The 12,539-nt window shown below is 41.5% G+C and overlaps 1 protein-coding gene across 2 annotated transcripts in view; it reads left to right on the forward strand.

The window, feature by feature from the left end:
- rnft2 (ring finger protein, transmembrane 2) overlaps positions 1-12,539 on the forward strand; it is a 56,077-nt gene that overhangs the window by 11,095 nt on the left and 32,443 nt on the right. For both annotated transcript variants that reach the window (XM_048556288.2, XM_048556289.2), the window contains exons 4-5: positions 10,001-10,077; positions 12,022-12,122. In XM_048556288.2, the coding sequence (XP_048412245.1) occupies positions 10,001-10,077; positions 12,022-12,122 (178 nt within the window). The remainder of the gene's footprint in view (positions 1-10,000; positions 10,078-12,021; positions 12,123-12,539) is intronic.

The following is a 12,539-nucleotide window of genomic DNA, read 5'->3' on the forward strand; positions in this document are numbered from 1 at the left end:
TCCACTCCAGCTGCAGTCCCTGAGATTTATTGGGAGGGAGTGGTTGAAGAAAATCTTATGAGGGCACGTACAAGCATGAGTGACACCTCATTATAAATAGAATACTAGAGTAATAAATAAAAGTGCTGATGATGAAATGTGGTTGACTCTCACTTTAGTTACAGCTAGAAGAAAGATGGTAACATTGTTATAAAATAACCCCTTCTGAAAGATAGCTATTCTTTCTGCCCTTGCTAACATAAAACCTCATCATTACTGAATGAGGGAGCATCAGATATTGTGAAGGCTTCCAACAGATTACAACATTAACTTTTATTAAACAAGAGAAAAAGTTAAGAAGGAGCACACTGGAAACTGCATTTACATTTGGAATTAAACAGGAAATGTTTGCCTCTGCAGCATCAATGCATTTACAGTATTTGAATGATGACCTCACCCAGCTCAGTTTAATTAAAAACACTTACCAAAGAAATCCAGCACGGGTTGCTGCAGCCAAGGGGGCTGCACTGTAGGATAGTGAAATTGATGTTCCTTCAGAGGAGCGCCCTCATTTTTCCTACTGAGAACAATGGTATTGTTCTCTTTGATTCTCATCGTCCATCACGTCCCTTCATCGTGTCCTGCAGTTGTTCGGTGCAAAGCACACAAGGATTATGCAGCATCCTGTCTGTACTGTACTGCAACAAACCCCAGTTCATAGAAACATGGAAAATAGGTGCAGGAGTAGGCCATTCAGTCCATCAAGCCTGCACCACTTTTCAATATGATTGTGGCAGATCATGCAGTCTTAGTATCCCATTCGTGCCCTCTGTGACACCTTGATTTGGACTTCCCCAATGTCGAAAACATTTTTCCCACAACTAGCCTGTCCAGTCCCATCAGGATTTTATATATTTCTCTGAGATCTCCCCCCACCTCACCTCATTCTTGTAGATTCGAGCGAATACAAGCCCAGTTGATCCAGTCTTTTTTCATTTGTTAGCCCTGCCATCCTGGGAATCAGTCCAGTGAACCTTTTGCTGGACTCCCTCAATAGCAAGAATATCCTTCCTCAGACTGGGAGGCCAAAACTGCACACAATACTCAAGGTGTGGCCTCACCAAGGCCCTTTAATACTGCAGCAAGACATCCTTACTCCTACACTCAATCTTCTCACTGCAAAGGAGAGCATGCCATCAGCTTTCGTCACTGCCTGCTGCACCTGCATGCCAAACTTCAGCGACTGTTTCGCCATGACACCCAGGTTTCGTTGCACCTCACCTTTTCCTAAGCTGCTAGCATTCAGATAATAATCTACTTTCCTGTTTTTGTGACCCAAGTGGATAACCTCACATTTATCCACATTATATAGCATTTGGCCACTCAGCAAGTCTGTCCAAGTCACTCTGCAGCCTCTGAGCATCCTCCTCACAGCACATACTGCCACCCAGCTTAGTGAGATCTGCCAAATTAGAGATATGGCATTCAGTTCCTTTACCCATAATGTTAATGTATATTGTGAACAGCTGAACCCTGCAGCGCCCCACTCATCACTGCCTGCCACTCTGAAAAGGACCTGTTTATTCCAGCTGTCTGCCAATCAGTTCTCAATTCATGTCAATACATTACCTCTGAAACCATGACCTTTAATCTTCCTTACTAATCTTTTGTGTGGAACGTGTCAAAAGCCTTATGAAAGATCAATTACACAGCATCTGCCAATTCACCATTGTCTACTGGTTACCTCCTCAAAAAATTCCAGAAGATTTTCAAGCGTGATTTTCCTTTAGTGATTCCATGCTGGCTAAGATTGATTCTGACCCTGCTTTCCAAATGTTCAGTTATTGCATCCTTAGTGATTGACTTCAGCATTTTCCCCACCCGGTGTTGTCTCTCCCTTCCTTTTTACAGAGTAGAGGTACATTAGCTACCCTCCAATTCAGGGGAGCTCTTCCAGAGTCTACAGAATGCTGGAAAATAATCATAGCAAGAATGGGAACATCATGTTGAGGACAGATTTTATAGTTGTTGATGGCACCAGTGGAAGAAAATGTTACGTTGCTTTTATGACATGACATGGTTTTCTAACCACTACCTCTGTATGCTGCGTCTGCTCTGCACCTTGAATGCTGCTGCAGCTGACACAATTTTATCAAGGTGTTCAGGGGCGTTCTCCTTCTGCAGTGCCATTGGCACGCTCACATCTGGAAGACATCATTGGTGGTTCCTCACAGATGAGGATGACTCTCTTCCACTCTCAGGGTGAGTCCATAACCGGCTGGACAGTCTAATGCGGCTTCTGCAAACTCTACCACACTTAGGGCAAAAAATGGTCACGGGAAGGGGTGGTCCTTGCGTTATTTTCACCTGGCTTCTGCTTTTTTCCCGACTGCAAGCTTCGAGGTGCTTGACGCTTTCCCTGATGCTTGCTTTCCACTTTGAATGGTCTTGGGCCAGTGATTCTCAGCTGTCTGTGGGAATGCTGCATTTAGCCAGTCATGCCTTGAGTGTATCCCTGAAGAGCATCCTGTAACCCACTGGGGCTTGCCTGCCGTTTCAGAGTTAGGAGTAGAGTGCCTGCTTAGGGAGTCTTGTGTTGTCATGTGGATGACGCATCCAGCCCATTGTACATGATCAAGGGTAGTCAGTGCCTTGATGCTGGGGATATTGGCTTGCTCAAGAGCACTGGTGTTGGTGTGTCTCTCCAGGATCTTGCACAGACACTGTCAGTGGTACATTTCCAGCATCTTGAGGTAGCTGCTGTAGACAGTCCACATCTCAGAGCCATGTAGGAGAGTGAGAACCAACACAGCTCTGTCAACCATGAGGCTGGTTTTGGATCTGATGTTGCACTGGCGCATTCTCATCCGGAAGATGTGCTGAAAAATGGCTGACTTTGGTTTTTCTGTATTTCCTTTGTGTTATGAGTGTATCTTTTGCTGAAAGTTTAGGCCACATCTGCTGGAGATTGAACCTGGTTCTGTACTTCCAGTCACATGTTCCTCATTAATTTCAGTGGATTTTATAATACAACCCACAGAGACATCAACAGGTTCTGTGCCTTGATCCATTAATAAAGGCTCCAACAATCCTCTGTGGGCAGTATCCGAAACCAAGCAGTTTCTAAGTAATGTGATCAGTCAACAGTCTGAGCACAAACAAATAACATTTAATCATTGGGTTTCAAACTTTGACAAGGATAGCAGTGGGATGCCTTAATTGACCCTTTATGCAGTAAACCTGATTCAGGTATTTGCTGTGCAAGCTATATGGCACATATGCTATAGGAGATTGTAAGTGTGATCGGAAGAATAAGATCTTTGCCCCACATTACCCAAGAAATGTAGCGTTAAATATCAGATAATGGTGTGAATGCTTTATACAGCAGAATGTGAAGTAAGCAGTTCCTGGACCTTGTGCAAGCTATTACACCTTTGAATGTGTTTATATGAATGTTATTAATAAAAGTTCGGATCCTGCAACTAGTGAAGTGCCACCGAGATCGGTATTGGGACCGATTATTATTTGCAATATAAATAACTTGGATGATGGAAATGAAGTAACTATCACCAGGTTTATTGATCATGCACAAATAGGTGGGAAGGCAAATAGTGAGGATGGCACAGAGTCTACAGAGGGATATTGGACAGGTTAAGCAAGGGCCAAAAACTTGACAGTTGGAATATAGTATGAGATTATGACTTTGGTATTAAAATAGAGGAACTGAATGTTTTATGTGGAGGAAGACTGCAGATAGCTGCTTCACAGAGGGATTTGGGAGACCCTGAGAATGAATCTCAAAATAAAGGCATTCAAGTTTAGCAGGTCAGTAGGGAAGGCAAATGGATTCTTCGCGTTTATTTCAAGAGGACTAGAATATTAAAGTGGGACAATACTGTAACTGCGCAAGGTACTGGTTGGACCACACCTAGATTACTATGACCAGTTTTGGTACCCTTATCTGAGGACAGATATGCTGGCATTGACACAGTCCAGAGCATGTTCTCCAGGTTGAATCTGGGGATGGAGGAGTTTTTTTTTAAAGAGGAAAAGTCGAGAGGGTTAGACGTTTTCTCATTGGAATTTAAAAGAATGAGAGTTGATTTTATTAAAATGTAAAGTTTCTTTGGGGGCCATACAGGCTAGATGCTATGAAATTGTTATCCCTTGTGATAGATTCTAGAACCTGCCTAATCTTCGAGTAAGGGCAGAGAGATAAGGGGGTATTTCGTGTCTGAGAATAATGTATCTGGAATTCTTTGTTACAGAGGGCTGTAGGTTCTGGCTCATTAACTATATCAGAAGCTCAGAAGGACATTTTTTTCAACAGTAAGGGAGATCAAGAGTTATCGGGAAAACACAGGAAGTTAGATTTGAGGATTATTATGATTATTCATACTCTCATGGAATGGCCGACATATGTTCATACATTCTATGGTCTTACGGTGAAACATAGGTGAATGTTTATGGCTCAGTTGAAGTTACCAGTAGTTATCATAGAATCCCTATAAACGTGGAAGCAGGCCATTTGGCTCAATGAGTCACCACTGGCCCAGCAAAGAGCATCTCACCCCTCACTCTATCCTGTCCTTATAACCCTGCATTTTCCATGGCTAATCCAGTAGCCTGCACATCCCTGGACATTATGGGCAGTTTAGTACGGCAACCTTTGAACTGTGGGAGGAAGTCCGCACAGACGTGGGGAGAATATGCAAACTCCATAGAACATAGAACATTACAGCACAGTACAGGCCCTTCGGCCCTCGATGTTGCGCCAACCTGTGAAACCAATCTGAAGCCCATCTAACCTACACTATTCCATTATTATCCATATGTTTATCCAGTGACCATTTAAATGCCCTTAAAGTTGGCGAGTCTACTGCTGTTGCAGGCAGGGCATTCCCTGCCCTTGCTACTCACTGAGTAAAGAACCTACCTCTGACTTCTGTCCTATATCTGTCTCCCCTCAATTTAAAGCTATGTCCCCTTGTGCTAGCCATCACCATCTGAAGAAAAAGGCTCTCACTGTCCACACAGACAGTTGCCAAAAGATCGAATTGAACCTGGGTCTCCGGCATTTTGAGGAAGCACTACTAATCACTGAGCCACTGTGCTGCCCAAAAAGCTGTGAAACAGAAGTAACTTGTAGTGATCGGTGACACAGTCAAGATTGCATGAGGCCAGGATTTTTTGTCAACATGGCTGGTTATTGTGTGATGTTCACATCCAGAATTCCGTGTTTGCAACATGCTTTAACCTGTAGGAGCAAATTACTGCAGATGAGTTTACTCTGTATTGTGCCTCATCAATGCAATTGCTGCTTGAAGGTTTTCACATTCATAAAAGTAGAGCCAACTAACTCAGGGAAAAAAAAAATCACTTACTCTGCCTGCTGCAGCTGTGGTGGTAGTCATTTTTTATTTCAGCCATGCACTTATGGTTAAGGTAGAAGACAACAGAGTGAATCTCAGGCACAGCCTGTCAAAACATGTGACCCTCCAAACCTTCATGTTCCTTACTTTCCTGCATCCTCTGTTAATTCCATCAGGTTGAGCCTCCCAACATTCCTATCCAGTTCTTTTAAGTCTTTTTCTCTCCACTTTACTGCCGACCCCAGGCCTACAGCTTAGTTATTTCCAAACATCATGATGCACTGCCACCTCCCAACACAGTGGGTGGTGGTGACCATTGATGACTCCCACTCCTTCACTGCCTCTTGTCCTCCCATTGCTCTGTCGACTCCCTTATATGTTGTTTTGAGGAATGGCCCTTCTCCAGACTGTTATGATACAGCATCCCTGACCCTATACGTCCTGATTGGACAACTGACTGTGTCCAGACCCATTGGATAATGCCTTTGACTTAAGTGTGCTGTTACCTCCTGATTGAAAGCAGTCTCTGTGGAGTTGACTGAGGGGGACACTTTCCTCTTAAACTTTCAGAGATGACTATTTGTTTACAGCGTGTTTAGTGTATTTGCTGTATAAGTTGCTGGCACATGGTATAAGTGTGACATTGACATAGCACAGTGTCATATATCAGCATGTTCACCCCTTTGACTAAGCATTGATGACAGACATGATAGGCTGCCTGCCTTTGTGTCAGCACTAAAAGGCAAGGCGGAAGTACTTTGAGCCTTTAAGGTTCTGACTGAGGTGGCAATGAACCAAAAGGCAAGGCAACGCAGAGATGCTGTAAGCATTCAAATAGGTGCAAAGTGAGCGAGTGCTGAGAAAGCAAGCTAACAGTCCTGAGATACAGCCTGTGACGGTGCATGAGTTTGGAGCCTGCCACTGCGTGCAAAGAATTGAACCAGCAGAATTGAAATGTTAGGTGTCAGTGAGTTCCCAAGTGTAGAACTGAAATGTGTGTGTCACGATAGCGTGCTGAGGCTTGGGTTTGGCCATTGTCAGCCACTTGTGCAGTGTCCAAGCAGTAAGTGTCTGTGGAGGTGTTATGGAATGCTGGCCAAGATAGAAGCCTGAAGAAGACACCAGCAAGTTGCAGCTGACATAACAAGGTGTAGAGCTGGATGAACACAGCAGGCCAAGCAGCATCAGACAAGCCTGAAGGCTGACGTTTCGGGCCTAGACCCTTCTTCAGAAATGGGGGAGGGGAAGGGGGTTCCGAAATAAGTAGGGGGAGAGGGGAGGCGGATAGAAGATGGATAGAGGAGAATATATGTGGAGAGGAGACAGACAGGTCAAAGAGGTGGGGATGGAGCCAGTAAAAGTGAGTGTAGGTGGGGAAGTAGGGAGGAGATTAGGTGTCCTCCCTGGACTGAACTATCTCCTCCCTACTTCCCCACCTACACTCACCTTTACTGGCTCTGTCCCCACCTCCTTTGACCTGTTTGTCTCCTCTCCACAAATCTTCTCCTCTATCCATCTTCTATCCGCCTCCCACCTCTCCCTATTTATTTCGTAACCCCCTTCCCCTCCCCCATTTCTGAAGAAGGGTCTAGGCCCGAAACGTAAGCCTTCCTGCTCCTCTGATGCTGCTTGGCCTGCTATGTTCATCCAGCTCTACAACTTGTTATCTCAGATTCTCCAGCATGTGCAGTTCCTACTATCTCTGAAACAAGTTGCAGCTGTTGGGTATCCTCTGTTGAGAATTGCTACCATCTAGCTACTCTCCACTGCTGGGAAAATGGCAACCTGCATATAAATAAGGCAAAATTAGACAACAATGATGAGATATTAATGCATACAAATAGGTCCCTCAACATTCACAAATGAGATTCTCATCTAGTCATTGAAACCTCATGCGCAAAATCAGACATTTTTGTCACAGCATCAAAAATCACAAATTTCCAATCTCACCGCACTTTTCCAGCTGTCTGACCATTGCCACATTGTCCAGAGCATAGGAAAATTCAGCCGTGTATCACTTCGGCTTTTTATCACAAATTGAGCATATTGAGTATGTTAAGATATCCATCTGCAGATCAGGCAGTATCTGTGGGGAGAAGTAGAATTAAAATTTCAAGTCTGCTGAATATGATCAGATTTGTTTTGTATTGTTTTAACCTCCGATTTCCAGTTTCTGCAATATTTTGCTTTGGTACAGTGATATCATTTCTTTGGTTCTATGCATATTTCTTAATGTTAAGCCCTCAATAAAAGAAACCTAAAGAAGACAAATGTCTAATTGAATTTGAATTCAAGCTTGATTCTAAATATTAGGAAGGAAGGTATTAGTTAGTTAGTTATTTGTGTGTTATTTTCTAGTTTTTAAATTTATGCATAAAGGCCAAAAGGAGGCATAAACAACATTTCTCATTTTATCGCTCAAAATTTAGCATCATGTTTCATTGCTGGCTGTGATTAACCAGCAGTTTAAAAAAAACAAAGTCAAGATATAGTCAAACAATTTGTACTTTTCATCCTATCCCTATTCAGTATTACGTTTATATGAATTTAAAAGTTGCAGTTAAGACAGGCTCCAGGACATCTCTGCAGGGTAGTGTCCGAGGTCCAACCATCTTCAGCTGTTTCATCAATGACCTTGCATCCATCATAAGGTCAGAAGTGTGCATGTTTGCCAATGATTGCACAATGCACCATTCACAAAAACCCCAGATACTGAAGCAGTCCATGCCCAAATGCAACAAGATCTGGACAATATCCAGGCTTGGGCTGACAAGTGGCGAGTGACATTTATGCTACGCAAATGCCAGACTATGACCATCACCAATAAGAGACAATCTAACCACCACCCCTTGGCATTGAATGGTGTTACCATCATTGAATCCCCCAATATCAACATCCTGGGGGTTATCAGTGACCAGAAACTCAACTGGACTCACCACAGAAACACAGTGGCTCCAACAGTAGGCCAGAAGCTCAGAATACCACAGCGACTAACTCACTTCCAGACTCCACAAAGCCGGCCCACCATCGACAAGGCACAAGTTAGGGGTGTGATGGAATACTCCCCATTTTCCTGAATGAGTCCAGCCCCAACAACACTTAAGAAGCTTGACACCATCCAGTACAAAGCAGCCTGCTTGATTGGCACTATATCCACAAGCATCCACGCCCTCCACCGCCGATGCTCAGTAGCAGCAGGATGTACTACCTGCAAGATGCAGAAATTCACCAAAGATTCTCAGACAGCATCTTCCAAACCCCTGACCACTTCCATCCAGAAGAATAAGGGCAGCGAACATATTGGGACTCCACCACCTCCAAGTTCCCCTCCAACCCACTCACCTTCCTGGTTTGGAAATATATTGCCATTCCTTCACTGTCACTTGTGTCAAACCCTAATGGCATTGTGGGTCAGCCTTCAGCATGAGGACTGCAGCAGTTCAAGAAGGCAGATCAGCACCATCTTCCCAAGGGTGACTAGGAATGGGCAAGAAATGCAGGCCAGCCAGCGACGCCCACATCTCACAAATGAATAGAAAAAAAACCCAGCAATTTCACCATTCTCTGGAAAATGCAGATACAGTTACAGCATTTAAAAGACATTTGGACACGTACATAAATAGGAAAGGTTTAGAAGGGATAGGGGCCAAATGCAGGCAAGGGAGACCAGTTTAGTTTGGGAAACTTGGTTGGCATGGACGCATTGGAGCACAGGATCTGTTTCGTGATGTATGACTGTATGACATGAAATGTTAACTTGCTTTTTCCATAGACGCTTTCTGAGCTACTGAGTATATCCACCATTCTTTGTATTATTTATTCTCAACTGGTGCTGAATTTATATGTGATTTCTACACAGGAGCTGTGCCTTTAGATTCTGGCTTTACTTAGATCTAGTTTGTCAAATTTGCATGAATACACAGAACGAATGTTAAGATTGAAGTGATATTGTTCCATCTGCCAGACGTCCTGTTCAAATTTTTTAAAAAACTCTTTTTATTGCTTTGAGTTTGATTAGTGACAACAGTGATCATTCGAGGAACTGTCACTTCAAAAACTTGTTATACCAAGGTTGTTATCCGTAACTCATTGCAGCTAAGTTTAGGAGTTTTCCCAATGGTGCTAATTACAAATTACCCATAACAATTCAAGAAAAGAGAAGAAATGTGATCATCCCAATGCAAAGGAATGAACGCACTTTGCCATTCTAAAGATAATGTCAAGTAAGACACCAAGAGCTGAGTATATCTCGGAGTGCCAAAAATTTACTGGATATCTCATTAACCCTGATACATAGACTTGTGTAAACTTTGAATCCTGTCATTACTTATTAGTTCAGCTACCTTGTGAAGTGTGTGATTCTGAACCATTGGTTTTTATCTTGTAAAATCTTTAAATTTATTGTTCAGTCAACATCACAAAAAACAAATTATCTGATTGTTGTCATGTTGTTATGTGGGATTTCGGTGCATCTGTATTGCCTGCCACAGTAACTATATTTTGACAGTGACTACATTTGACTGTAGAAGTACCTTGAGACATCAAATGGTTGTGAAAGGGACTATTTAATGTAATTTTTTTTGCAAGAGAAAATCCTGGTGATTCAACATATAACGTGAACAAAAGAAGTGTTTTCTTTCTCAATACAGGTATTGCTGTGTGTATCGGAATGGCAAGTACCTTTGCATATGCAAACTTAACAGTTAAACACCAAGTTTCTTTAAGAGTGAGTATTTTACTTGTGAGCTATTTTCTGTTGTCTTCAACATGTATTAATTATTTTTTAGTTTCTCTCCGTCATATGTCATGTCCTGTTCTGCAATTGAAGAGCAGAATAATGTGGACTGATATAATTAATTCTTTCAAGCCTTCACAAAATTTGCCTTTGCTGTATGTCAGAACTTCAGTATCCTTTCTTCACCATGTTTGGTTAACATCCTTAGAATGTCGTGGACATTTGTCTTGCGATTTTAAACCTTGGGATTCCTCATTTACATTCAGTATTCATTATTATTAATAATAAATATTAGGTTTTGGGATATTCTGAATGTGTAAGGACTAACCCCTGTTAAATAAGTGAATTTCAAACATAGTATCATGTTCAACTTCTCTCATTTTCATAACTTAATGCCATTTTGTCATTTTATTATTTCTAACCTGCAGCTGAGGTTTTATTTTCTTTTTTTCTGAGGTTTGGTTTCATGGATGTTGACTTCCTTTTCAATAGCCCATCCAAATTGTTGTTCTAATATGAGCTCAGATACGAACTCCTCACAAGCTGTTTCACTATCAAAGAGCATTACAACCAAGACCTTCTGTCCTCAATCAACATTAATGCAAGCAGTTTGCTGCAGGAGTTGCTGGATAGCTGTCAGGATTGGGAAGCTTGCCTGATTCCTCCTCTCAGTTGTTGCTTCCCCTTGCCATCCTGTCAGAGATCAAGTAACGTGGCACAGCAAAAATCTGCGACTAATTACATTGTTTACTATTCTGCCTACAGTTCCTGCTTCTAACATTTTTTAGGGGTAAAACAAATTGTTTGACAGTTTTATTTTCTGTCATTTAATTGTTGATATATTGATGAACAATTCTACAGTGATTCTATCACAGTGTTGAATCTTTTAACAAAGACATTGTAAAAGAGCAAATATATGGAACATGATCCTGGTAGTTGAGTTTCCCTTAATACCTTTCCTAGCAAAAATATCAAAGCTCAGTAAAATTGCGTCACATTATGTTATAAGAACAAAACAAATTACAGTGTGGGTAATCTCATCTTTGAAGTTGAAATGACTATTATAAATCATTCAGGCGTTTCTTTTTCTTACTTGTTGGACCCCTGTGTGAGCTCACTACCTTGTAATTTTTCTTAAGTAGTTTCCTGTGTACAAAATGGAGAGTGTCATTCACTGCTCTTGCCACATGTTGCAGTAATCATCCTGTGTGCTTTCCAATTAATCTAAAGAGCTAACTAATGACGTTAAAGAGCTTGTTTGACGTCTAAGTGCTGCTTTACATTTTGGCGTATTATCTTTTAAAAAAAGGTTTTTTTAAGCCTAAAGATTATTTTTCCCCTACTCCCATATTATTGCTTCTAGAAGCCTTGAGAATATGTCCTTGGCTCCTCCTTTCCTCCTTTTCAATAGTCTTTTATAGGCATAGGATCAAATTCTACATGCATGCTAGTACCAGTTGTAACTATCTATTAACCCCCTCTTTCAATCCTTCAGCTATGAGACTGCATGTCTATTATCTAGGTCTGGACAAGTTCCTATTTTCTGTAGGTAAATACTGGGGAGACTGAAATCAATGTCTCTGACCTCCACTACCAAATCCATATGCTTGCCACTAATTTCATCACCCTTCCTGCCACTGCCTCTATATTCGATACAATTCCATGTTCTGTTGTTGATCTTCCCTGTTTCTCGCCTGCCAAGTTAGAGGTTACGCTATTTTATATGGACAAGTATTTTATGTGTGGAAAATGCAATGTATGTGCAATGGCCACTTACCAAATCAACTAATAGCATGATGACAGTAACAGTAATATCATGATAACATAATAACATGAGAATAACATGAACTTGGGAACAAACAGCCTGGACTTAATTCTACTTGATCTTTTAAATTTTTAATGTTCACGTTGCTTGATTTGTTTTTTTACAAACAGGAGCAAAGATCAGTACTTGTATGCCTGTGGATATTGGTATTTCTCACCGGGAACACATTGTTTTTTTATTATACTTTTAGTGCCCAGGAACTCTATAAGAGGTAAGATATTTCAATATAGTTTATTGTGTGTTTGTAAAATTATATATTTAAAAATGTGTTGGTTTGCTGCTTATTAGAAGTTGAGGATTTTCCAGTTCATTGTAAGGATATATGCATTGCTGACAAGCCTAGCATTTATTGTCCATCCCAGTTCCCTGAGAAGGTGATGGTTGGCCTTCCCCTTGATCATCCAACAGGAGTTTCATACAACTTGTCTTGCAAGGCTATTTTAGAGGACAGTTGAGAGTCAACCACAATGTTTACCTTTTCATAAGTATTGGCCCCAAATTGCCACTCTAGCCAAAAAAAGGCTATTGGATTATTGGTAGTAACAAAATTATGGAAATTAAACTAAGCAACATTAATGTTATATTAGCATTATGATATTTTATGCATATAGAACCATGAGTATTGATT

The sequence above is a fragment of the Stegostoma tigrinum genome, chromosome 26 (genome assembly GCF_030684315.1).
Source record: "Stegostoma tigrinum isolate sSteTig4 chromosome 26, sSteTig4.hap1, whole genome shotgun sequence".
NCBI lineage: Eukaryota > Metazoa > Chordata > Chondrichthyes > Orectolobiformes > Stegostomatidae > Stegostoma > Stegostoma tigrinum.